This window comes from Strix uralensis, chromosome 3 (genome assembly GCF_047716275.1).
Source record: "Strix uralensis isolate ZFMK-TIS-50842 chromosome 3, bStrUra1, whole genome shotgun sequence".
NCBI lineage: Eukaryota > Metazoa > Chordata > Aves > Strigiformes > Strigidae > Strix > Strix uralensis.
In genome coordinates, this window is record NC_133974.1 from 4,487,564 (window position 1) to 4,515,093 (window position 27,530).

The following is a 27,530-nucleotide window of genomic DNA, read 5'->3' on the forward strand; positions in this document are numbered from 1 at the left end:
GCTTCAGCTGAGCTCTGGGCTTGGAAGCATGGGATTAGGCTGGGAATGCTGGAGGGTTTGCATTTTTATAATTATCACTTCCTAAAATCCAGACTGCTCCTTTTTCAGTGCTGCCCTGATTCTCAGTGCCCTGTGAGGCAGTGCAGATACCACAGCTTTGCAATATTATGTAAATCTAGACATCAGGATTCATGCTTATTCCAGGTAATTAGCAATTACTCTCATTGGTAAGGGCGGTAGCAGAAACTCTGACGGCTCCTTCTTGTGTCGATGTGGAGAGGAAGACTCAGATGCCATGTTGCAGAACAAATGCCCTGGATCAGATCAAAGATAGCCTGTCTCCCAGTGTGACCCAAATATAGGACGATTTAGGAAGATTATATGAGCGAAGCAGTGTATGATGATACTTCTCTACAACAGTCTTCCAGCTTCCAACAGTAGACACAAGGACAGCATCATCTGGAGCTCATAACTTTGTGTCTAACTCTTCCTGAATTGCTTTTCTATATAAACGACCCTGTCAGTTCACACCAAGAGTCTGTTTACCCATTTGCTGTCTACTTCTGTGGTCTTAAGTAGATACCCAGGGAATAAAAACTTCCAGGCAACCACAGGAGAAAGCAGACAGCCTGTCTTCCTCCAGCCCGTGCACGGGAAGCCCTGGTCAGAGTTGTGTTTGGCAGTGGAGGGGAAACAACTCTTCTCTTTTTGTTCTACCCGTCTTAAATGGTGCAAACTGGGAGCATATGAGTAGGGGAGAGCTTGAAGCTGGAAGCACTCATCAATCAATGTATTAGCTTTTCTGGACAGTAAACTCCTCAAGGGCAAGTGACCATCAGTGCATGGCAAATCTGGCACTCTGCCTGAGTGGCCAGGCAGAAATGAAGACTGAAGGACAGTCTGTGGTTCTGACTTCTTGTTTAAAAGTAGTCATACCTCATTCTGCTTCCCTGTATGCAGCAGGACCAAACCGTCTCTACCATCTCCCCACCTGTCTGTACAGGCAGTCCCATTCCTTGAGGAGTTCAGTCTCTGTTTACTCTCAGGAGGCCTCTCATAGCACCTTCCTCCAGTTCTGTGGTGGCTTTCCACTGTCATTTACTGCCACAAAGATCCCTGGTTATCTGATACCTTAGCCTCTTGTCCACATAGGATTATCAGGATGCATGACTGCTATTATCTCTAGCTGTCTTTTTCCAGAAAAAGGACTTAATTTCTTCTTCCATTCAGCCTGGCTAAGACTGTCTGCCATGCTTATCAGCTTTATCATGGTTTGTGATTGTTCACAGTCATTAATTCCTTTCCTGCATATAATGTGATTCTTCCTTATTTTGTTTTACTCCTAGGTGGAACACTGCTCACAATCTCTGGGGTGGGCTTTAGCCAAAATCCTGCCCTGGTTTCTGTTTCAATGAACATGCAAACTTGTATGGTTACTCACTCAGCAGAAGAGACAGTTTGGTGCCTGACCCCGCCAGCCGCTAATTTGTCTAATAACGATTCACAAGACGTCTCTGTCAGAGTAAATGTAGTCATCATCAGCAGGTCACTTCAACATTCTGTCTTTGCAAAAAAGACCACCATCTTTAAGTATCAAAGAGCTTTGACTCCTCTGGTTACTGTTGTTGAAATGGAAATCAAAGGTAGCAGCCTGCTCCTGAGCCTCCAGGGGATAAAAATCACTGGATCTGTGGCTAAGCTTGGACAGAGTGAATGTGAACTTGAATTTCAACATGGCAACAGGTCTGCAATGTTTTATCAGTGCTCTTTGCCACTGAACAGCCTGGAACCTGGGACTTTCCCCATCCAGGTTATCCAGAGACAGCTAGGATATGCTCGTGTGACAGCAAGGCTTCAGGCCCTTACTATAACTCCACGGATAACCTCCATATTCCCATCACGAGGATCAATCTGTGGTGGGATGTTACTCACTATATCTGGTATTGCTTTAAAATCCAGGAGGAATTTGGTACAGGTCAGCCTGGAGAGTAATTATTCCTGTGAGATCCAGAACTCTGATAATGATGCCATTAGTTGCATTGTCCTTCCAGGGGCCCATCTTTTGCATCAGCAGTGGTTGGATGGGGCATCTTGGGCTCTTAATGTCACAGCAACTGTCAATGGGATCAACAGTGTCTGCCTTGGAGACTGTACACTCCACCTTCATGAGCAGTGGACCCCCCTTGTAGATTTGGTGACCTGGGAGATCAATGGGACATTCACCTATGTGATGATCAAAGGACAGAGGTTGGCATGGCCGAGTCATAGCCCCATGGTACACATGAATAACCAGACTGTCTGCAAGGTAACTTTCTGGAACGAGACCAGCATCTGGTGTCAGACAGAGTGCATTGCCCCAGGGGAGCACAACATTTCCATATCCAACAGGAAAAGTGGGCAAGCTTGCTTCAGAGAGGCGTCCAGTGTTCTCACCATCCTGCCTCAGGTGTACCAGTTTTACCCACAAAACTTCAGCACCAATGGTGGAGGTCTGCTCACCTTAGCAGGCTCGGCACTGAAAGGAAAGAGAATGACTTCTGTTCTCATTGATCACCGCCCTTGCCTCATTCTCAGTGTCACCTGCGTAGCTATCCAGTGCACGGTGCCTCCAGGTGATGGGACTAGGGCTTTGAGTCTAAAAGTAGATGGCGTCTCCTATTACCTTGGAAATATAAGTTATAACGAGGAGTTTACCCCAGCTTTCCTTTCGCTTGTTGCAACTGGTCTCCATTTAACGATGACAGTATCACAGGTCGCAGAATTGGACACCATCTACGTATTTGTTGGAGACTTTGCTTGTAGCGGTGTCACCATCACTCATTCTACTTTGCAGTGCTCAGCTCCTCAGCTCCCTGCTGGCGAGTACCGTGTGCTGGCCCTGGATGTCCCCAGGGGCTGGGCTTCCTCCAACCTGACCTTCACCTCTCAGCTGATGGTGACAGCTGTGAATCACAACTGGGGTAAGTCATGAAGGTTGCAGCTCCTCCATGGGGTGCACGGTGAGGGACTGTGGTGAGTGGGGTTTTTTGGCATGAAATCAAAAATTATGAATTCAAAAAAATACCCTTGTTGACAACTGGCTGTTGGGCTTTGTTTTAAATCCCATTTTCTGTCCTTTTCCAAGGTGGCTTGAATGGAGGAGCAGTTTACCTGCATGGAACTGGCTTTTCCCCAGGGAAGACTTTGGTCACAGTCTGTGGAATCAACTGTGGACTGTTGGGCAACACAACGATGACTGACCTGAGCTGCCTTGCCCCACGCTTACACGGTCAGCTAAGACACAAAATCTGGCACTGTGTTAAAAATATCCCCTAAAAACCTACCTTGACCTAAAAGTGGGGTATCCCAGTGTATGTATCCTAGGGGAAGAGCACAGCAGCAGCTCTGGAGAAAGGAGAGGAGCCAACATAGCATTGACTTCTGCTTTTTATGCTCAGTCCAAAGACAATTGCTGTCAGGGAGAGTTTTTGTGTCAATGGCCATGGGCTTTGGACTAGATCCACCATGTCCCTTTGGTCACACATGCTTTGTGGGTCCACATGAGATGTGTACAATGTCAGCAGTTCCTTGTGGCAGTTGTTCCTTGTGAAAAATGTCTCACATAAATGTGCATGAGGGCTGTAGGGTTGGGTACCCAAGCGCCTCTTGGACATCATGGCCAACACTCAATGTTGGGACCATTTCTGTTCAACATCTTTATTGATGATCTTGATAAGGACATAGAGTGTATTCTCAGTAAATTCACAGATGACACCAAGTTAAGCGGGAATGTCGATCTGCATGAAGATAGGGAGGCACTACAGAGAGACTTGGATAGATTGGATCGGTGGCCAACGTTAACAGGATGAGCTTCAACAAGGCCAAGTGCCAGGTCCTGCACTTGGGCCACAACAACCCCCTGCATGGCTACAGGCTTGGGGAGGTGTGGCTGGAGCTGTCTGGAAGAGAAGGATATGGGGGTTCTCATTGACAAGCAGCTGAACATGAGCCGGTAGTGTGCCCAGGTGGCCAAGAAAGCCAACGGCATCCTGGCTTGTGTTAGAAATAGTGTGACCAGCAGAAGCAGGGAGGTGATAGTCCCCCTGTGCTCTGCACTGGTGAGGCCACACCTGGAGTGTTGTGTCCAGTTTTGGGCACCTCAATATGAGAGAGATCTCGAGGGGCTGGAGCGAGTGCAGAGGAGGGCAACGAAGCTGGGGAAGGGCTTGGAGAATAAATCCTGTGAGGAGCGATGGAAGGAGCTGGGACTGTTCAGTGTGAGGAGGAGAAGGCTGAGGGGAGACCTCATCACTCTCTACAGCTCCCTGAAAGGACATTGTAGAGAGGTTGGTGCTGGTCTCTTCTCCCAGGGAATTAGTGACAGAACAAGAGGGAACAGCTTTAAACTGCAACAGGGGAGGTTCAGACTGGACATGAGGAGAAAATTTTTCAGAGAAAGAGTGGTCAGACAGTGGAATAGGCTGCCCAGGGAGGGGGTGGAGTCCCCATCCCTGGATGTGTTTAAGGGTCGTTTGGATGAGCTGTTGGGGGATGTGGCGTAGGGGAGAACTTTGTAGAGTCGGGCTGATGGTTGGACTCGATGATCCCAGGGGTCTTTTCCAACCTGAATGATTCTATGATTCTAACTTAGTGAGTTGAACCCCCTTAAATGCCTTTTCTTCTGTGGTCCCATATGTTTTGTGTTTTGGCTGCATGGTGGGACAGCTTCAGTGGGGTAAGGGAGTGGGAGGAAAAGGTTGAATGACTGGGAGGGTGAACAAATGATGTACTGTGTTCAGTTCATACCTTTGGGAACATGGAGATGAGGATTTGAATTCACTGAGAGGAAGAGGGGATCAACCCACAGCCAGAGCACCCTCTATAATTGATGAGAGGCAGCAGGGAATGATGCCACGACCTCCAGCTCGATCAAAGAGAGGAATAACCCTGCCTCAATTTTGGAGGAAACTTTTCAAAATAGGCATTTCCTGAGACAAGGCGTATTTCCTCTCTCCTACTGGCAGCACAGAATTAGACTCCTAAGATTTACAAAAGGCAGGATTTAAGATTTTTAAATCTCACCCTGAGATATATGCCAGTCCCCAAATGCTAAGCACAGAGCACCTTCCTTGGTGCTGCAGCATTGCGACACTTGGTAGCATAACACTTCAGCCCCTTCATAGCTCTGATGCTAGGAGAACATCCTGAGATCTACAGAAATATTTGCTGTCCCATGGCCATCGAAAGATCCATTATCCAGGTGACCAAAGACCCATGGCCTCTAATCCTTTGTGAACCTGGAGTAAAGGTGGCAGTGAGAGAGTCCATCAGGGTAAATTGCCAGGGTTTTGCTCAAAGGTGTGTGGAATCGCCATCCTTCAAAACAGTCAGAATTTGATTAGATTAGTCGTGGAAGTTAATTTTTTATTTTTTTTTTTTTGAGAAAAGGTTGGGACAAGAGGCGTCCAGGGGTCCTCTCCAGCCTCACTTATTCCAGAATTCTAAATTTGCTCTTGTTATTTTGAACAGTTTCTTTCCTCATCCATGAATAATGCTAAGAGAAATGGAGGGGGGGGAAAAAAAAAAGGGCTTTAAAACCCAACCACAAGCACTCAAAAGGACACACGAAGAGGTTGTAAGGGCTCAATTTTCTTTGTTTTAAGCAAGATCCAGGCACAATCCACAAAACTACTTATTTTTTAAACAAGAAAAAAGACATGGTGCTGGAGTGCTGAAAAAAAGAATATCAGAGCACAAAACAGGAAAGTCTGGTTATTGCAGGAATAGTAGCAGAATAAAATGTAATCAAATTGATCCAAACTGTGAAAACATTAATAACTGTGTTCAAAATTCACTGAGTGGTAGGCAGCAGAGGGAGCCTGGGGAAAACCATTTCACAGGCAGGACCAAAATGCTTATTACTGACACTAGATGTCAGCAAGCGAATGCTGATTGCTGCTCGTTTGCTGGTTGGGTTTCTGGAGAGAAGATGCAAAGGATGTGCTGCCTCACTAACCAAAGGGACACAGGCACTATTGCTTTGAGGCCAGTTACAAGACAATCCCTCTCTCCCCTGCCATGGATTTTGCAGTGTGCAGCCTTGCAAATCTCACCAGTCAAGTTACAAAAATGTTCATCTGTCAATGGAGTATTTATGGGATTTTTTTCTTTTTTTTTTTTTTTTTTTTGCATTAAAAAAAAGCACATCCTTTGCAGGCTGATTAAATCTGTGAGTGTTTGCCAGGTTATTTATACTGCCTGAGACAGATGTGTTCAGCCTGTGCACATCTACATGTGGCATCAGTGAATCTGTATATAGAGCAAGATGCTTTCCAGATAGCATTCCTCCTAATATTAAAGGGATTACACACCCCCACCATTTAGGGCATAAGTGGATTTATGAAGTGCAGTTAGTCCAGTCTCACCTCGTGCTTTACATGATGCTGTTTGCCTGGGGAAGTTTGCCACTTGGCACTCGCACATCCAGTGCTCAGACCTTTCTTTCACAGTCTCGTCCACGTGGGAGAGGTGGCGAAGCAACTTCAGGGATGTGGGACCACAAGCCGTGAAGGAGATGGGAGGGATAGATCTGTGGTGCCCCAGGGCCCCTTCGGTGCAGAGGCTGGTGCAGCCAGGTTGGATGCTTGTCTGGCATTTCCCAGCGCTGCTTGTGGACCGGGTGATAAGTGAAGAGTTCAAGCTGCGTTTCTTCTGTTACAGCATGCTGTGAAGCAGAAACGCCTCCCCTCTGGCACTGCGGGATGTCAGGTGGCAGCTCGCTGGCCTGGGGTTTCAGTGCTAGGTCATGTTGTGTCTGGCCTGCTTAAGATTAGAGGTGTTCACGTGGGAATCCCCAACCGGCCCATCTAGCTTACTCATGTGATCAACTCCACAGGGCAAGGCTCTGCAGGTAGGAAATGTGACTTCTTTCCCATTTAACAGGCAGTTTTCGAAGACACGAGGAACCACCCGTCTCAGCAGGATCCATCCATAAGCCTGCCCCATGGGATCTTCCTTAGGAACAGCAGCTGAACGGGGTTGCAGCAAGGTTTTGGTTTGATCTTTGACAAGAGCTGAGCATGTTAAGTACTGAAACATGCTCAATCCAGAGCACAAGGAATAGGAATGCAAGACTCTTTTATGAAAACTGTTGTCTTTTGCAAGCTGCAGAAAAAAAAAAATCAGAACAGAGCTAAAATTTGAGTTTCACCCTCAAAGCTTAAGAAAATTAAGAAAATTAAATAAAATTAACAATCCCTTCAAGAAAAACCAAAACTGAAGCAAAAAAACCCAGATAAAGGTCTGGTGAAGAGATAACTGGCTTGATCCCGAGAGCTTTCCCCTTCTCTTGTTCTTGCTTTGTTACTCATGTCACAGCACTGTTGATGAGTGCAAATACAGCTGTGAACTCTGTACAGCTCAGGTTAAATTTACAGAACACATGGTTAATGTCTGTGGGATTGAATTGTGCTCCTGTGAAAGATGGGAAGACTGGCAGGAAGCTTGAGGCAGGTGAAAAAATAACTGAACATTCCTATTAGGTGATATTAGGGTAGGTACCATATGTAAGTTTTGCAGCTAGCCAGTACCTGAGATTGTATGTTTGACATTGGGGTGAGGGTGAAGAAGGCACTTTCAAAAAGAAGTGAACTGATAAGAAGATCCATCTGGGAAAAAGCTGAGTCTGATTTGCCTGGTTGCATCAGTGTGCTTGGAATAACAGGTCTGGCTGTATGGCTTTGATGTGACAGCTTTTGGGATCTTTGTTACTGAGTCCTGGACCTACCGTTAGGTAAATTACATTGATAAAAGCAGATGTTTAAGGGAGAGGATTTAGATTAAAGGCTAGAAATTAAATGAGACTGGTTTAAAAGGAGGAGAAACATGGCTTGATGGAGCTCTTCATATGGGGCCAGAGAGGAATGAGTTTTGGTTGCAGCAGTGCAGATGAACCAAGGAGATGCACCGAGCTGGGACCAAGGGGGACTATAGCCAGGGAAATGGGGTGATTTGTATGGGTAAATGCAGAAGATAATGAAGAGGATGTGTTGTGGCAATTGAGACCTCAGCAGAAGCCAGGGTCTCTGATGTTTATTGTGGAGATCAAACCAAAGGATCCGAATGGTCCCTTCTGTCTTTCAAATCTGGAAATGAAATTAAGAAAGAGGAAAAAGAAATTCATATTGATTGCACCTCAGGAACTTTCTGACAGTGAGATCTATCAGGTGGTGGAATAGATGCTTGCAAAGTCACCTCTTGGGACTTCTGAAACTCAGCTGTGCAAAATGATTGTTTCCTAGGGAACAATTCTTCATTGGTAGAGGTTGGACTTGGTTAACAGGTCTCTTTTTTCCTCTCCCTTTTCTTTTCTTTTTCTTCTTTTTTTAGCTTTTGTCTTCTCTGATAAGCACATATTACTGTTATGCTCTGCAGTCTGTTTTGTGAGCAGAGGATAACGGAGGATGTGCGGTTTGGCACCAGGACTCCTTGGGCAGTTGTTCAATCAATCTGCAGCTGCCCTTGGAACTCCTGTAGGTTTTAGCCTCATCACATGTCCAGCAGTTGTTATTAAACAGTGACCCAGAACAAAGCCCTTGTGCTGAGCATCCCAGGATCCTGGCTTAAGCCAGAGTATCCCTCAAAGACAGGGTTGGGGGCAGTCAGTCCCTAACCCATTACCAACATGCAGAGATTTGGCTGCCGTTGTGTCTGATCTCAAAAGAGAAGCTGTGATGGGATGAATGCATTCATCTCAGTGATGGGATTGTATTACATGTGATTAGCGGGTTTTATCTTTATAGGGAACATAAAGCATAAAGAAGCTTCATTTTGGGGTTTGAACACTAACCAATTAAACAAGGAGAAGAATTGTGTCCCAGAACAAGCAGACTATACTTTTAGGACATACTTAGTGTGTTGCATTCTTTAGTTGACATTTTTGTTACTGTTGTGGCAGGAGATAATGACACTAGTAATACCAAGAGATATTTGCATTTAATGGTCAGAGGAAGGGGAATGAAAGGCCAAGACTTCCTCCTAACTAAAAAGTATTAAATCCTTTGGAAAGAGGGGAATAGGAGGACCTCAGACACCCCCAAAGAAGGAATGAGAAATGAACATCTCCCAGAAGAGCGGTATTTCCAGCAGACAGACAGGAGTTGTAGGGTGTGAAGAAGAGATCCCTATCTCCTTTCACCTGAGAGGGAGAAAGCAGTCCTAGGTTTGATTCTGGAGTGTGTACATTAAGCAGAGTTTTCTTGGAATTTGCTTCCATCACTCTATAACCCTTTGTAACCATGTTCTTTAGCTTAGATTTTATAAATTAACACCTTCGTTTGCCTGGTTTGATTTAAAAATTATTTCAGCATTTGGAAGAATAAAAGGCCTCATGTTCCTGCAGTCATGATAACATTGAGATGAGGGCAGTGGAGCACATCAGAAATGCCCAATTTCCACATAACATTTTGGGGGTATCCAAAAGGTGAAAGGTTGTTCTGCTGAGCTCTAAGGGCTGTGCAGGAAATACCTTCCAGTGACCTACGTTAGCAGGCAAGTATATGACAGCAGCAAGGTATTGAGGAAAATATTCACATCCTGAGATTCTGTGGGTCATTTCTAACATTCATCCTAAAATAGGATTCAGTTGTTTTCCACCTAGAAAAACTCTGCCATATTCTCTTCAAGACCACAAAAGGAAACCAAAGCCTCTTTTGATTAGCTCAGCAACCTGTTGTTTTTGTTCTTAAACTGTGGAATGTAAATTTAATCTTCCTTTGACCACCCACCTTCAGAAGGTAGTCAAACACTGGAACAGGCTTCCTAGAGAGGTGATCGATGCCCCAAGACTGTCAGTGTTCAAGAGGCATTTGGACAATGCCTTTAATAATATACTTTAAGTTTTGGTTAGCCCTGAAGTGATCAGGCAGTTGGACTAGAAGATCTGGGTAGGTCCCTTTCAACTGAAAATATTCTATTGTAGTCTAGTCTAGTCTAATTGTGCACTAGTATTGCTCTAGTCAGTTATTCATCTAAGGTAGCTGTATGTTCTCCATTACCACATCTGAGCTTATCACAGCCTTTCGTGTCACTAATAGAATAAAATAGTAAACCAGGAGATGTTATATCCTATTATAAAAGGGAAACAAATTCTTCAGTCCACAGAAAATTGTGGGTTTGTGGAAAGGGCAGTGCCATCACTGCTTGGATGTCCTTCATCTTTGCTAGTTTTGAGCAGTTCTCAGACTCTCACTGGCTGAAAAAAAAATCACATGCATCTCTTTTGGATAAATTCCTGTAATGAATTGGTTCTGCTGCAGGTTGTTGCAAAGGCAAGTTCTTTGTAGTATTTAGTCCTCTTGGATGGTATTCATTTGCCAAAACAGATATCTAGTGCCACTTAAAATGCCCTTGGAATGGCAGCCTGGCCTCAAGTAAGACACAAGGCTTCTGTGGGAACTATAGAACAGCGGAGGTGGCTCTAGACATAATTTCTGGACAATAAAAGCAAAATACAGGCATGGTGCCATCATTCCTTTAGGCTTCTCTGTCTGTTACTTGTGTCTCTTATGCTTATATGCAGGTCTTCGAGGCAGGGATTGTGTTTGGCTGTGTTTGAATGGATACCGAGCAAGAGAATTGTCACTGGATTGGGAGAAGGAAAGAGATTAAGCATATTGCAAAATGTGTGAAGTAATGATGTGGGTAACCTTTTTCTTATCCTAAATCCAGAGAAGAAAAATACAGAAAAATTGTGAACTCTCTCTCTGAAGTTCAAAGCATATGAAATGCTAGGTTTTAATATTTCAAAAACACCTTAAACATTAAACAGTTATAAACTTTTCAAAAATACTCCATATGAAATAATAATTTTTAGCAAAAAGCGTTAAATCTTTTAACACAAGAAATACAGCATTTTCATATTTTTACCATCTCAAAACCCATTTACAGAATTGCTTAGTAGCTAAGACATTCATTGACAATGACACTTTCCCAGCAAACAAGATACCTTTTGAACAAACTGGAACTTAAAAAAGCAAACAAAAAAAATCCTTTCTTGATAAATTCCCATCGATTTGCTTTTCTGATACTTGAGGAACACTCTTGGATACCGCAGTGTGGACTGTAATACTGTCCACAGACCTTTTCAGGAGTTCATCATCAACTTAATCAAACAACTGTTTGATTAATTCAGGATTAATGACAATTCTCCAAAAGTCTTGACATGTTCAGGGTTTCGAAAGAAACAGTTTTGATCTCCAGCATGGTTTAATGCTTAAAGGAATCCTCTTTTTAAATTATTAAATCCAAACATTTCAACTGATCTGAACTTCAGTGACAGTTCATAATATTTTTTTTTTTAGCATTTTTGTCTGGGTTTAGAATAAGAAAATCTAATTTCTGTTCACACCACTTATTCCTTAAATATGCCTCCAAGCAAAGCAGCTGCTCCCATTACACTTCCTACCACATCCATGGAGTCAAACTTGGACCAAGTCTTTAAACACACTCAGGTACAAAGCAAGGTGGGAGAACCCAGTTCACACAAGTTCCTCAGAAACCCTCCAAGCTGTGACAATGCTTTCCAAAACCTGTTTCTGGATTTTGAAGTTGTGATAGATGTCAAATTGTCACATCTCCCTAGTAAAAGATTTGTGCCTTATGCCTGATCTGTAAACCACGGTCTATCTTCCCCAGAAGAAATGGTCACGCTCGTATCTTATCACTTATGTCACCTGGACAGAGCAATTTGATTCCAAAGACCATCCTGATGCTCAGCGCACAAAGGAGGTTATATGCTTGCTTACAGAAACCAAAAGGGGCTGAAGGAGTTGCATGAGGACCTACTCATCCTCAAAAAGGGCGCACCGAAAGAGAGGTTGAGACGCGCACATCAGGAATCCAGAATGACAACTGTTGGTAGCTAAAATATGCTTATATCAGTGGTGTGTAAGCTGGTTTGGGTTATCATTTTCCTTTCCTGTCTTTGCAGCTTCTTTGTCCGTTCTCTGTGGCCTGACACATTCTTCTGTTGACTGCCGAGAAGACAGAGCCACCTTCATTGAATGTGATATCCAAGTCACGGTGGGTTCCTACCACCAGACAGGAACTGTGTCTTACCTGTATGTCTGTGAAGACAGGCCACCTCAGTGGCACTGGAGGGACATCAACCCACCCCAGAGGCGTTTTGCTGGACTCTTTGCCAGGTTAGTGCTGTGTTTCTGCAACAGCTGAGTGGGCCCATCCATGAGTAAGGTTCCCCAGAAGGTATTCCACCTTTTGCAGAATTGGTCCCTGCCAAATGATGGACTGAAGGAGCAAATTTCTAATTCTTAGGTTGATACCAATGGAGCAATTTAGCCTTGAGACCACTAGAGAGCTCTGCTGGGTTGTGAAATTAATTCCTTGTGTCTATCAAAGCATCTCTAGTCCCCCCTCCTTCCCTCCCATCTTTTTAAAGTGTTTGAGAGACATCAGAAAATCCATCTCGTAAACAGCCTGCTTTGTTCCTTCTTAGGTTTTAATATTTATCTTCTGATCCAAAGCAACATCTGGTGGATGCCAATGGGGAAAAAGATTAGGCATTATGAAAAGCAGAACTCTTTTTTTTTTTTTTTTTTTCCCCTTCCTCTCTCTAAGCAGTTTCATGAGTAGAAAGTCACAGAGAAAATTCAGCAGGCTGTGCAATATTTACTCAGCAAGGGTGCTCAGGCACTTACTCAAGGCTCAGGCTTTGCAAATCCAAGGCCAAGTTGCCCAGGAGTATAAACTGGTACCATTGCCTTTAATGGAGTGGTGGGGATTTATACCTGCGGAGCATTTACTTCTAGGAGTAAGAGGGAGGCCTGAATTAAGGAATAAACAGATGAACAAAACTTTCCAAAAGACACTAAACAAATTGAGAATTAGAATATCACTGCAATGTGTTGCCCATGATTTACTGTACATGGTGAACCCATTCCCGGGTGATGCATGATGCTACAGTCCAGCTATTTCAATAGAGTTGCAGAGATTTGGTCCTCAACTTTATCTGGTCCTTATGTCACAGCTGGTGTTGGGAGTTACCAAAGGGAGTTCTGAATGCCCTGTGTTGAGGGTAGAAAACCAACTGGAATTTAGTGAACAAAGACAGCAAGATATGAGTTGCACAATTTTTTTTAACGTTTCAAAACAAAAAAAAAGTTTTATACAGTTACAGTATCTGCCTGTCAGTCTGTCATTTTTCAATTTGATATGGGTTTCATAAGGGATGGATGTCTTAAGAATTATGAAATTCTTGTCAGTTTTGAGAAAATCTGTGTTAGGCAGAAAGAAATTATTTTCTTTTTGAGGGAGAGGAAGGCAGAATTCTGCCCTGATCTGTTGTTTGCCAGCAAACTGCAGGCCAGGCAGCAGATTTGGACAGCTGATGTGTCCAAAGTCACATTGTGCATCAGTAATGTCCTATAACATCCTAGGAGATGGGGGGGACAGTTGGGGGAGACAAGAGTGGGGAGACTTAGAGGGTGAAAAAAAATAATCCTGAAGTTAAACTAATTTAATCAGTTCTATTACTCCCAGAATGATTTGTTTCAAAACAAGAAAGCCTTGTCTAGCTGAACTTTGCTTTTCTTTTGCTCACACCAGTGTAGCCCTGAACCAGGTAACCTATAAACCTGAGAGCAACAGGGCAACCCAACATCTGGCTCTTTGGTTTTTTGTTCCCTAGGTATCAAAACTGTGCTCAGCTTTTTACTGATAAAAAATGCAGCTGCAATGAGTCTATTCCTATGATTATTTTCCTTCTTGCTCCTTTTCTGGGTTTGGGCTGCTATGGTGGAGGGTAAAGTCATGCAGTCCATTTGCTGATTGCTTCCTTATTGTTTTTCACTGTGATCTTGTCCAATTTAATTGTGAATGTCCCAGAGATAGTGTTTATTATCCTGCAGGGAATCCTATCAGTGAGATATTTCTGACTCAAATCAATCAACTTTTTCTTACCTACAATTTTCCCACTCTTCCAACTTCTTCAACATTTTCGTTATTATCATTATCTTTTCCACCTACTGTGCACGTGCTTGTCTAGTAGAAATTAAAACTTGGGCTGCTGAGGAATTTTCCAGAGTACTGATGTTTTTTTTGGTGAACTTATTTCCAAACTGGTTCTTGCTGAAGGGGAGCAGAGGCAAAGAAGATTGATTGATTTCCAGTGAGTTTCCTGATTGGAAAAATCTGGGGAGAAGTAAAGGAAGGGAGTTTAGAGTCATCCAAATTACCTACTTCACAACTTTAGAAAACGTTTTTTCAAATTTCAGTTCAGAGAAATGTCTAATTTCAAAATATTAATAGAATTTTTAGCAAAGTGTTAGGAAATTTAAATCTTCAAACTAGAAAAGAACTATTTTGGGAATTCCTGAAATAATGCACATTGATTGCTGCAATTAATAATAGTAACTAATAATAACAATAATAAAAAATAAACACATTTGAGTTCTGCGCAAATGTTCAAGAGTTAAGACATTTGTCCCAGGATGGGGACAAAACTACTGAAATAATTCCTGGCTTAACTGCACATTAAATCTCTCCCGTTTTTTCTTACAAGTTTCACAGTGGGCTGAATAAAGCTTCTCCTAATCTAGGTTGTACTATAACCTATACTTTATGAACACATTATGGCAAATGCATATTCCTTAGAAGAGGTGCAAGTCTTGCCATTAACAACACTGGTACCAAGATAGGTCCCTGAATTCCCTTTAATGTCACCCCTTCTTTTCTTGCATTTCCTTTAAACACTGCAAATTGTTACAGTTTTCTAGCATCAAGGTTTTTGGATGCAGTTACTAAAGGACAGGGAGGAATTGGCTCTACCTACAAGCCAAGCTTGTTAACTTTTTGTAAAAAGACAGGAACAACCACTCAGAGGTCCTTGTATTGACTTTAGCGCCTGGCAAATTGGGCCCATGCCCTGCATCTAACCAACAACAACCCCCTCTTGCCTTTAAAAGAGTTGGTTATTTAAAAGATGCAGCTTTTTCTTGTAGCATTAAAAAGAAGTACTATACAGTCTTGAAAGGTAGCCCAGTCCATTGAATTATTTTACAGGACAAGAGCAGTTATCAAAGTGTTGCTATCAAAAGCAAGTGTCGTTCCCTATGGCTGGCTTTTGATTACTGATACAGCAGAGGGAAAGGTTCATTTAAATATAGAAATAAAAATTCACTGTTAAAAAGGTTCAGCTACTTGCAGAAGGGGTTTTTTTGTTTGTTTGTTTGGGGTTTTTTTTTAGTTTCTAATGTGGCTGCTTCTTCTAACACTCTAACCCTGAAAAAGGGCAACAAAACAAATACCCCCTGAATGCACTGTCAGAGCAGCTCTTTGTTTGTACAGTAAGCTGCCACATGCAGCATGGTTTGAAAACTTCAGGTTCATCAAATCATCCTGTCACCCTCTCAACAAAGCTCTGAGTGTTGACTTTCCAATTGGGTCTATTTTGGTAGAACTTAGGCTCCTAACTTTTGCAATTCAGCATATCCTATTAGATGGGGCTTTTAGGAACATGAAGGCCACTGAAAATCCTGGACCTACCTATCTGATCCTCTTTTTTGTGAACTCTGTCCTTTATTAGCTATTCTGAAAAGTGGTATAATTTCTGAGCTCTGTTGATGTTGCTATAACTTATCACCTTTCTGCTCTTCTTCCTAAAGTTGCAGGTGTGTATCTGATGGTGGGGTGGGGAGAGGAGGAAGAAGGAGCAATGGCTGAGGAAGGAATGAAAAGTGACATTGGTTTATCCTGGCCTGCAGAAGTAAATTGGGAAGTTTTCCCCCTCATTTTGAGGGATGTTGGGTCCTATAGCTCCCTGTAACGAAATGCTACCAAAGTCAGCAGCTGTCAGCAGCAAGATGAAGGAAAAAAAAATGTTTCTTCCCTACCACCTTTTCTATTACTTTTTCCCCCTATGCAAGGGGAGGCTTTAGAGCAAATGTCTGTTAGTATAACTGGCACATATATCGAATCTGCTTAGTCTGGGCTGTTAAGTAAGTTTAATTAATTTACTAAGTTAATGTTCCAATGCTAGCAACAAAGCATCATTGCAATCAGCTGGGTAGCAGGAATTGGAACCCCTAAATGAGCTCATTTTTTCACAGTTGGAATTAGGGACCAGTTAGCCAGTTGTGTGGTTTTTCCAATTTCTCCACTTGCCCTAGGGGAGTTGCAAGTTATTCATTCCCTATTGCTAAGTGTGAGTAAGATGGGGAGGGGGGAGACAGGAACAAACCCTACTCCGTGTAGGAGTCCATCTTTGATCCTAACACTGCTGATTCCCTCGCTGTTGTCTGCAGTTATCTTCCTGCCTTGGTCCTAGAATGGCATTTGTAATAGTTTGGAGAAGCAGAAAGGCATCACTGAGAGATATTTACTGCATGTATTTTCATCCTGAGTGTGTGCAGATAAAGGGGGGAAAAACAAATAAACAATAAAAGAATGGAAACAAAATTACAGAAATTTGCAAAGTTTGACAAATGGTGGCCAGGAGTTGCCACAAGCTAATGGCTTGCAATGATTAATAAGAGTAAAAATAATTGCATTTCATTAAGATTGATGACACCCCATTTAACCTCCCTTCTCGTTTCAGCCCTAAAGTGGAAAGAGATGAAGTTCTCATCTATAATAGCTCCTGTAACATTACCATGGAAACTGAGGCAGAGATGGAGTGTGAGGGAGCTAATCAGCCAATTACCGCCAAGATTACTGAGATATGGAAAAACTGGGGCCAGAACACTCAGGTATAATCAAATCTTTTTTACAGACTGATTCAAACAGCTTAAAATTAAATTTGTAATATTGTGTACATTTAAAGGGGGCAAAAAAAAAAAAAAACAATTTAGGCTGAGCAGCAGCAATATATAATATTAAATGCTTTCCAACTTTGAATAGCAGTTCTAATGCAGTGCAGCTGAATTAATGGTTAACTATGGTTAATCATGTATTTTATGAGACATAAATGAGCTTTACCTTATTTTCTGGGCAATGTATATCTTTTTTAATACTTTCTTTTTTATATAAATTCAGTCTGTTCTAAAAGTGTTATTTTCTGTTGCTTGAACAGAAATCTTAGCCATGAGCTACAGGGTTTCAGCTCTCTAGCAGAGACTTAGCATTCAGCATTTGTGCAGCTCTGGTTATACTTGGTTTTTGCTCCTCTTCAGTATCTGAAGTAAAATGGGACAGTCTTCCCAGTGCTATGAGTGAGTATAGCAAGAAGACAGACATATGCAAAGATTTCATTACAAAAAACTATGACTCTAACTAACATCATTGTAAGGCTTTATATCTAAACATGTTCCTTGCAAACCTAAAACGTCCTTTAAGAGTCCTGGTGTTGCAGAGTTTTTGGGGGTGTTGAACTGAATACTGGGTTGTGCCACCTGTGAGAAGAAATTCAGAGAGGCTGGATATTTGGTGAACATCAAATATCCCTTCGTCACCATACTTTCCTAAGTGAGCAGCTCATGAGGAACGGTGGAGACGTACCACGTACAGGGCAGTACAAGTGGGAAGAGTTACACATCTGACACATGATAAAAACAAAATCTTGTTTTTAATCTATTAAATCAAATTATCATGCAGTCTTCTTAGTATGGTTGAAACCTAGGAAACTGAAGTTCTTTTGTACAGTATTGATGTTAAAGCTACCATAGTAATTTTTATCTCTGCAATGACATTTCCCCACTCTGCCACCCCACCCAAGAAGTAGCTGCAGTGTCCTGGCAGAGTAATTTTGGTGTGTTTCTAGCATCAGATTCTAGATCTTTTACTAAAAGTCTCTGAATATTTCCCCTGCAAATCTACCTTACATGTGTGTTACTATTGCAGCTGAGTATCCTAAAATACAGTTGCTTTCCTTCATTCTGTTAAGGCTGTTCTTGGTCTGTGAAGGAATGTCATATGTAGCCTTTTACCTATTACATTTGTTTCCTAGTTAGCCTTGCTAGTTACGCTACCAGAAACATGCTCAGCTAAGGAGAAAACCAAACCAAAAAAAAAAAAAAATTTTTAGGTGTCAACTGCAGGATGCCAGCAAAGGGAAGTGCTCAGGCAAACACCAGACCATATTTTCCTTCCCAAATGTGATAAGGGCATCTCTATCACCTTAAACCTCAGGTTGCAGTGCAGTAGAGCTATTACCTACTGTTGGCTGTGATCTGAAAGCTCAGCTGTGTAGTCTCAGTAATGAGATGATGAGAGGTTGCCTTCTGACTCAGGTGGAAGCAAGAATAAGTAGTGAGGTTTGTCCCTGCTGTGGTATTTCTGCTCAGCGTGAGGAAAATCGAGGAAGTCCTAAGTGTTCTGAATGAATTCATTCATTCTAGGGAGAGCAGGACAAAACCAGCAGCACTTTTAGATCTGGGATTTGCTGCCGTTTAATGAACCCAGCGGGCATTTGGAATCATTTTATCCCTCTTCCCAAAACTGGCCTGGGTGAGCAGAGGTGGATGGGTGGGGAGTTCAGATAAATGGTTTCAATTTTGGTCCCTTTCTAGCTGACAGCATCCCGTTAAGATTTACGACCTTGTGCAGCATATGCATGCTTCACTGTAGAGGTTTAAATCATGTCATGTGAACTGGCCTTACCTTTCCAGTGGAAATAATGGTCCCCAGGTTCAGTACCAAGCAGTGAAATGCATTAATAGCACCACGTGCCTTAGGATAATGGTGTTATTAACAGGCAGCACAACTCTGTGTACAAGTAATGGGACTGCATCTCTTTATAATAACATCTGGCACTTCTATTGCACTCTCATGCAAAGATCTCAAAGCACTTCCTAAAAAAATGGGCCTGATCTGTAGCTGTTCTCCACACAGCTACACTGCTCAGTCTTTTGTGTTTTGCCTACTCTTCTGCCAGCTGAATGATGGCCAGGCAGGCTGATAACTCAGCAGTGTCTTAACATAGCTGGGCTTTGTGGGAGGGTTGGGGCAGAGATGATTAGATGATGATGGGGGACGGTTAGCTCCAGGATGGCATTGGAAGTAAAACGAGGCATTTCAGAAAGGCTGAAAGAGGCTTATATCATCAAGAGCATGGAGGGGGCATTGTCAAGAAGAGGGAACAACCTTGGTTCAGAGCAGAAAATAAGCCCTTAAAAGGTTGGGTTTAGGAACTTGAGTCTAAGGGATACAAGCTTTAGACTGAAGTCACTTTCTCTTCAGTCTTTATAAGTCACCTAATAGGACCTGTCCATAATTCTTAAAATAATAAGGAAGAGATTAATGGAATAGTTGTGATTTAGTTGGTTGTAAATGAGGCAAACATAGACTGTGAATATGACAAGGTTTTGCAGCAATCTCCTGGTGGCAGAATGCCAGGCAGAAGGCTCCAGAGATGCCTGGGAAGGAGCGTGGTGGGTGTATGGGAGATGCCAGGTTACATGATATCCCCAATAGCGGGGAACGGAACTCCGATGAGATGGTGATCTCTTCCAGGTCTGTGTTTCTATGACATTTTTAGCAGCCCTGTTACTGATGGCTCACAGACATGAACTGGCAACATTGAAGAGAAATCCATGCATAAGGATCCGGGTGTACAGCGAGTGGCAGAGGCATGTCCATCAGCTTGATCTACCTTCTTTGACAAGCAGGAGCCTTCCACTGGAAATAGTCCATTTTTCTCTTGCCTGACTCTGCAGAATGGTACGCAGACAATGAATTCATCCTGGATCTGTGTCTCAGCTTTAGTAAAAATTGCATTAAATGGCTATTGTAACTTATCCAGGAATCAGACCTTAGCCATGCTAGTTGAGTTTTAAATAACAATATGTTACCAGACCAAATCCTCCATTTTTCTGGTCACATCCAGAATGTATTATATACTTTACCATGGTTTTCCCTCGTTGTTTCTTTGAATTGCAAGTGCATGTGTAAACCAAGGACACCAAAATTATCTGAAGAGATTAGCAAGTGCATGTGTAAACCAAGGACACCAAAATTATCTGAAGAGATTAGCAAACACCACAAATGTTCTTTTTCAATGAGTTAATGAAGTAGTTGTCCTTTGAACTTCTTTTATTGTCTTAGATATACAGAAACTTCAAGTACCAGAAGATCATTCTACCTAGATACTAACTCCTCACAGGTGCATTCTCTGCCCCCTCTCCCCTCTTTAACTCCTTTTTCCTCTGATAAATACTTATGAAGATCTATTTTAATGAAAATTAAGAGCTTAATTCTAGATACCTTAATTTTTGGATGATCTTCATGTGATGGCTAAGCTTAATTCTGCAGGGAAGAGAGCTCTTCCACCTCTGATTTCAACATAAGTTTTCTTGAAAATTGGGCTGTAGCTATCATCAGAAATTAGAAGGTTATTTTTTGAAAATGGTCTGTCCTCTTCATGTTGTGCATGCTTCTCCCTTGAGTCAGTCACTTGAATCTGCTGTTCAGGTTGAACCCCTTTTGGGCAGGTTCCTCAGTCAGGGAAAACAGCTGTATTTTCTGGAAGGTGACTCAACATCCATCACTTAAGTTTTGTCCCTTCGTGTCTGGTCTGCGAGTTGTTGCTTGCATGGTTACAGTCTGAGCTGGGCTCAACTCTGAATCTAGAGGACCCCCAAAATTTCTAGGAGTTTCGAGCTGCTGGCTGAAGATCTGTGAGGTTGAAAGGCAGACTTCATGAAATTTGAGTTCACCAGCTTGGACTTTTCCTGGGGTCTGGTCTGTGCCCGATCATCCCCCAGAGAATAGCTTTTATGGATTTCTTTAGAAACTGATATAGACCCTTGCCTAACTTTGTGTTCGAAGTACTTGTCCCTGTATGACTTAATTAGGTCACACGAAGTAAGCAGCAGCCTCTGCTCCACTGTTGCATTTGGCATCATTAGTGTTTGTAACTTGCTCCATTATTATCCAAGGAAGAGTTGCAGAATTATTTTTATATCGGTATATAATGCAATTTAGCCTACTGAAAGGAGGGGGAAAAAAAATAAAAAGGAAAAAAAAATCCAGCACTGATTGTATATCCCACAGGACTTAATTAGTTCACAGTTTCACGATACACTGGATAATGGGAAGATATGAATTAAATAATAAAAGGGAAAAGAAAAGTTCTAATGCTCACTCAGTACCTGTCCACTTCCACCTTGGCTGCATAATGAGATGTCAGCTACCGTGACACTGATGAGACATGCAAAACACACTGATAACACACGTAAAGGATGCTCCTGGGAAGGTTTGACCAGGCTCGGGTGTCTCCGAACCCATTATGCTTAGTGAGCCTTCAGATTATTATTCCGGATCACTGGACCAGACCTAATCATCATGCAAGCATGCTGTTTGAGCAGCGTTTCCCTGCCCCGACTCCCCCTCCTCCTCTGGCCCAGATGGGTGATATAATGTTCGTCAGAGGGCAGATGCCATGTATATTAAGTCAGTCGTAGGGAAGCTGAACTGGTATACTAGTGAATTCTCTACAACCCAACCCTCGAGGGGTCCCTATTAAGAAATAGAAGGCTAATAAAAAATAACTTGCTAGATAAAAATGCCATCCTGGATTATGACTCTGCCTGAGTATGCTGTGCTGCTTTTAGTTTGTTTTTAAATAGGGCATTAAGGGAAGGTCTTGAGATTTAAGAAGTAGCTTAGAGTATTGAGGATCTGTGAATTCTTAGCTTGCTGATTGATACTGGGATAACTGCTTTGTTCGCCTCTCAACACAAAGAAAAGAACCCACAAAGGCTATGTCTGAGATATGTAGAGTCACCTAAGAGATCCTTGCTGTTCAACTTCCACTTAATGTAATCAGGACTAGCTCTCCAAATCCCTTGGATTCCTCTGCATATTTTAGTATTACTTCTTTCTTTTTTTTGCCCTTATTTTCCCCATTTACCACCTCTCTGGATGCCACAGTATTTGGACATGAGGAAGGAGATGAGATAATTTTGCCTGTTAGAGATATTTGGTACTTTTTAAAGGTGGCAAATCCTAGGCAGTTTTCTGCGGAGCATAAAAGGCTCTCTGGAAGCACAGAGCACTCTTGACACAAAGAGCTGTTACTTTATTTTTCACAGCAGCACGGGTGCTGAATCTCTCAAGTGTGTTGTTGTCCATCTGTGAGGGTTACAAGTGATGGGAGGTGACTCTTCCTTGCAGGGCCAGCAGGCTCTTTGCAGTCTACATGGTAGGTATGTGATGCTCTTTCACTCTCATTTTAGTGCCATCCTCACATTGCATGGACATTAGATGGGTGCATTTTTGAGGGTGAAGGGCTCATAGTTGGTTGCCTTTGCTTGTAAACATGTGCAGGCTTCCAGTTTGTGGTCAGATATATTTATAAGTATCTTCTGTTTAAAAAAAATATTATTAAAAATCCAGTAACTTCAGTAAAGCACCAGTGCCTAAGGGTGGAGGTGGGGTATTGTCTTTCAAACTTTTTTTCTTTGCCTTCTGAGATTGGTACAGCCCTGGCATACCTTTATTCCTGTGCTCTGTCCCTTTGGTGTCCTTTGGCTGTCCACATCCACCTCCACCTGCCCCCCTCCTCCTACACTGTCCTTTTTTTCATGGAGCAGCAAAAGGTGCCAGAAAGTGTCAATAATACTCTCTCTGCCTTCTCCAGTGCTCCTCTTTCCTGTAATACCCACGAGGAAAACCACTACACCAATTTGAGACTGGTTAAGCAGGGTATGGATGAAACACATTGCCTGCAAGAATGGAGGCATCCTGGTCTGAGTGGGAGCCCACGAATGAGCTCTGGCACCATAGAGCTGGGGACATCAGGTTTGTGCTTGCTCCCCCTTGGTGCAAGGGAAGCAGTGCTGCCCGCCCTGCATTGCTGTTCTGTGGAGACAGATGCTAAAAGGTGGCATTTCCTCCTCACCTTTCTTACCTTTGGGGCAGAAAAGTTTACAGGGGAAGCAAACAGAGCAAGTTCCAGCTTGATATGTAGTTGGTTTGTAAGGGTTAATGAAACAGCTCCCCACTTTTCAACCTGAGGGAGAATTATAGTAAAATATGATATTTCATTCCCGTGTATCCCTTTAGATCCTGTAAAACCAAGGATCCCTTTATTTGGCCTCAGTGATCACATCTCACAGAGGCTGGGGAATAGTTTTGTCTGACTACAGCTGATTAGGGAGCATCCTGACAGAACGTGGCATTATGGTGTCTTTGGCTCTGAGCAGGGATGCTGGGTGCTTTGGCACTGCAAATAGCCAAAAATAATCATGTCACACAGGACGGCATGTCAGGAGTAGGACTAGATGAAACTCTTCTAAAATATTGTGTGTATATTTTTCATAAATACGCATTTTTAACAGACCAGTAAGCCCACCCTTGCATCTCCATGTTCCCTATTTCTTAACCTGCTAGCTTGGTCACAGTGTTATTTTCAGAAGGGGGTGGGGAATGCAGCGAAATGAACCAAGATTTGCAAGCCTCACAGAAAGGAAATGGAGGAGTCCATAATAATCTAATAAAAATAAAACCACAAGGCCAGTCTTGGGGTGCGGATGCTATCAGAGCAGAGAGAGGTACCATCTGCAAGGTTGTTAAGATGTAGAGAACCAAGATGGCCTCCACAGTAACCACAGGCAATGTGAAGAGATAAATGGTTGACCCGAGCCCGTGTCAGGCTAGGATTGATGCCACTATCAGCCCTAGTGCCTTTGCAATGATTTTTTAAAAAATCTCTGATAGAGTGTGTTATCTAGTTACTGGCACGAGGGCAATGGCCTGGAGGCAGCAAGGAGGAGGGGGGAGGAAGAAGGAGAGGAGGAGAGAGAGAAAGAAAAAAAGGTCATTCCAGGAGGACAATCTCTGTTGGACTAAATGAGAAAATAAGGGCCTTGCTCTGTAAGGGGGAGGTAAATAAATAAATAATTAAAAAAGTGGCTGCTAGGTGTGTGAGAAAAGGATAAGCAAAATTGCTTCCTTTTTTTTTTCTTTCTCCTTCTCTCTTTTTTTTTTTTTTTTTTTTTTTTTTTTTTAATGGGATCGGCCTTGGGCTGCAATGGGAAATTTAGGAGATGTGCTTGTAGTGTGCTTTTTTTCCTTTAACTTTCAGCTTCCTGATTTGAGGTTTAACTCTTTCCTCTCCTGCTGTCAGATCAAAAATGAAGGAATGAACTGTAGTTTTTGTTTTCCCCGATTTGGACATCCTCTTGTTTTTGGTTTGTTGGTGTTTTTTTTTTTTTTTTTTTTTCTTCTTCCCAATCCCACCATCTTTCTAGTGTCCCTGATAAGACTGCTTCCTAAATTGCACATGTCTTTTCAGGAAGCCCTCTTCTCCCCATCACTCATATTGCTGCACTAGAGGTGTATTGGAAGTTACCTCCAGGATGGGATGCCATTATCCCCAGGATGGGATGCCAGCCCCCTATAACTCACAGCATATCAAAGACTTTCTACTCACATTTAAACACACCCATGTGAAATCAGAACTGAGCATGGCTCATTTTAATGAGAACTGTTCTCCTTCTCCCCACTCCGTTTATTCCTGCTCCCCACCCTTAAAGAGAAACACAGATTCAGAGTGAAAAGTGTCATTTTGGAGATGCTCTTCCAGGGAACAGAAAGCAAATCTTTCCCTTCCCGCACAAAGGGAAGGCTCAAATTAAGGTCAGGAGGATGCGGGAAGCCTTCCTGAGGGACTGTGGGCACGTTTTCTCTTCGCTTGGTCCCAGGCTCTTGCACAGTCTTGCTGCCACTTTCCTGTTTAATTATGACAGTGAATTTAATTGACTCCTTCAGCGTTTAAGCAGTTTTGGAGGGGGAAGGATCATCTGTGATTGAAGGCATGGTTCTGGTTCTCTCTGTGGGACTCACTCTCAATTTGGGGGAAGGGGCTGGGAGTGTTTGATGCTTGGGTCCGTGCTGGGGTGCACAGCCTTGGGCTCTGGGTGAAGTCTGAGGGAAGCTTTCTCCATCTCCCCATCTGTAATTCAACTGGAAAAGGGCTGAGCTCCTTGAAGACACACATAACCCAGACTTGTTCTTCTGCACTGGAGGGTGGCTTAATGTATCTGAAGGTCTTGCCCCTCCTTAGTTGTGATGTGGGCTGAGGATGCTTTCAGACTTGCATCACTAACATAGGACTCTATGTCACTGTATGACTTCATGTTGTCTCCCCAATCCCAAACAGAGCAATATTGTGGACTTGATGCTTCACACAAGAGTCTTATGTGCAACAGAGACATTGGCTGACTTATAACCACTTCCCAAATGTTTCTGGGGCCTGGTTTGGCACCCAGCAAGGACTGGGCATGTGTTCACCCTGTTTTGAAAGCTAGGAGATTTTAGTAGCATGGACTTGGCCAGAGTGGGATCATTGGAGGGGTCTTTGATGTGGTTGGACCATGCATAGAGATGCTATCTTCGTGCTATTCAAGCACCACCAAAAACATGTGGCCAAGACTGAGAACTGGGTTTGACCATGGTGTTGGAGACTGCTCCTGGTTTGAAGCACTGAAATGCAAGATCTGGAGGTAGAGGGTGTTTCCCTTTAGACTCGAGAAATAATCAGAGTATTTTATTTTATTTTATTTTATTTTATTTTATTTTATTTTATTTTATTTTATTTTTTATTTTATTTTTTATTTTATTTTATTTTATATTTTATTCTATATTTTATTTTTTTATTTATTGTATTTTATTTTTATGTTTTCTTGGTGCTTTATTTTAGGCACCTAACACCATGCTAAGGCCCTGATTGACATGTGAATACTCAGTTCTGAACAAATTTTTAAACCTTTCTTTTGATGACCTTGTTCCCTCATCCACATCAAAATCAATTGGATTTAATCATCCAAAATGCTGAGCCTACACATGTGTTGATATGTGTAAGGTGCCGTGGTGGCTCTATATTCCTGCAAGTTGCTCCTAATGACTGGTGGTTTGTTCATGGACATTTATGCAGGAGAAAAACTTGCTGCATTTCTACAAAGCCACAGAGTTCTCAGGGACATTTACTCATTTGGATAAGCACTGGCAGGATATGGGACAGTAACGCAGGTGAGCTGGTTATTAACCATGGGTTACAGAGGAGTAGGATCTTCTCCTCTTTCTATCTCTACAATGTTTCTGCTAGTTGTAGACTATACCTGAACTCAGTGTAATGCCTCTGTCATTTATGGCATTTGGTGCTGGTGGGTGCTGGATTACAGCACTTCTACAGGGATGTAGCTCTAAAGAGCCGAGTTTGGTATGTGGCCTATCCTCCAGCCATGTGTGCGGGATCAGGCTTCCCATTCAATCCACAGGGACTGAGAAGCAGCCTTGGACAGAGTGTGTGTGTGGGACACACAGTTGGGTTTTGCTTCATTTAGGAACAACGTGGGTAAATCCCGAGGATAACAGAAACCTGAAAGGTTTGGTCTTGTAGTAAGCTACTGGTAGTGATAGAAAGATAATAATCTTGATTTCTTCTTTGTGCAGACTTTAGAGTAAGGATGAGTAGTATTTGTTGTGTTGGGATTTTTAAAGTTTTTTTTTCCTGGTTTTATTACTCTTGGTGCTATTGCAAGGTTTTTCATAGACTAGACAGTGTCTATTAGGTGTACAGTTAAAGCAGAAATGAATTGTACTATTTCAGTTCAGAGAATGTTTCTTAAAAAATTTAGAAAATAATTGCTGTAGCAGGAGGAAAAACCAGAGTGTTCAAGCACTGTGCCACAATTAATCTACTAGAGCTTTCCTTCTGTCTCTAAGGAAAGGGTTAATTTTATGTGATTGCCAGTAAAAACAAGCTGTTTTCATGATGAGTCTGTAACAGCCGGGTGATAGACTGACTTAACAACTGTTTGCTAAATGCTGGGTAAGTTCCCCTGATTGGCAGCTCGGTAAGTGGAAGCCCCTCGCGTCCAATCTGTCCTTGTGAATAGCTGCAGAGCAAAGGACTTCATTAAGGGATCGTAAGGCTACCTCATAAAAACTAGCAAATAATCACAACAGCGATGGGAAGGAGCAGAGGGGACCGAGTGCTCTGTGGTCCCCATGAAGAAAAGCAGACGTCCCAGGGCAGGGAAGCATCAGGTGATGTGGACGTTATAAACACTTTCCTGTGAACACTGTGTCTTCTCAATAAAGCGTCAGTTTAGCCTGTCTACAGCTTTAACAAAATATTCCCAGTTAACTTCATGGGTGGTGCAGGGCTGGGAGCTGTTAACTCATATTCAGTTAAATTTCAAATGTCAGAGCTCATTAGCAGTGATTTTAGCCAAAGACAGTTTGTGAGGAACTCAGTAAATTTTAGTTCCTCAAATAAAATTGAGGAAAGAGATTGCTGTTTTGCTTATTGATTTATTTTCCTGCTTTCACACATCTTCTGTGGGTCTGTGATTCTGACCAAGGGTCAGGCTCAGCTTTACCCACTTAGAGATTACAATTCTCCCCCTTTCACACACTCGCTCTTTCCCTCTGTAATTCTCATTTATTTGCCTGTTTTCCTCCTGCCTTAACTTGTGTTTGGTGAGTGGAAAATTTTTGTTTTCAGTGTTGAGGAGAGCTTTTCCCTGAGCTCACCAGCAAGCCCATGTGGACGTGCACAACAAGGCATTATGGCTTTAGATGTTCAGACTGAC

The 27,530-nt window shown here is 42.6% G+C and overlaps 1 protein-coding gene across 1 annotated transcript in view; it reads left to right on the top strand.

Annotated features, from left to right (window-relative positions):
- The window catches only part of PKHD1 (PKHD1 ciliary IPT domain containing fibrocystin/polyductin), a 271,278-nt gene that overhangs the window by 50,196 nt on the left and 193,552 nt on the right, over nucleotides 1-27,530 (top strand). The window contains exons 32-35 of the mRNA XM_074861360.1: nucleotides 1,347-2,960; nucleotides 3,125-3,268; nucleotides 11,969-12,182; nucleotides 16,592-16,742. Coding sequence (XP_074717461.1) covers nucleotides 1,347-2,960; nucleotides 3,125-3,268; nucleotides 11,969-12,182; nucleotides 16,592-16,742 — 2,123 coding nt within the window. The remainder of the gene's footprint in view (nucleotides 1-1,346; nucleotides 2,961-3,124; nucleotides 3,269-11,968; nucleotides 12,183-16,591; nucleotides 16,743-27,530) is intronic.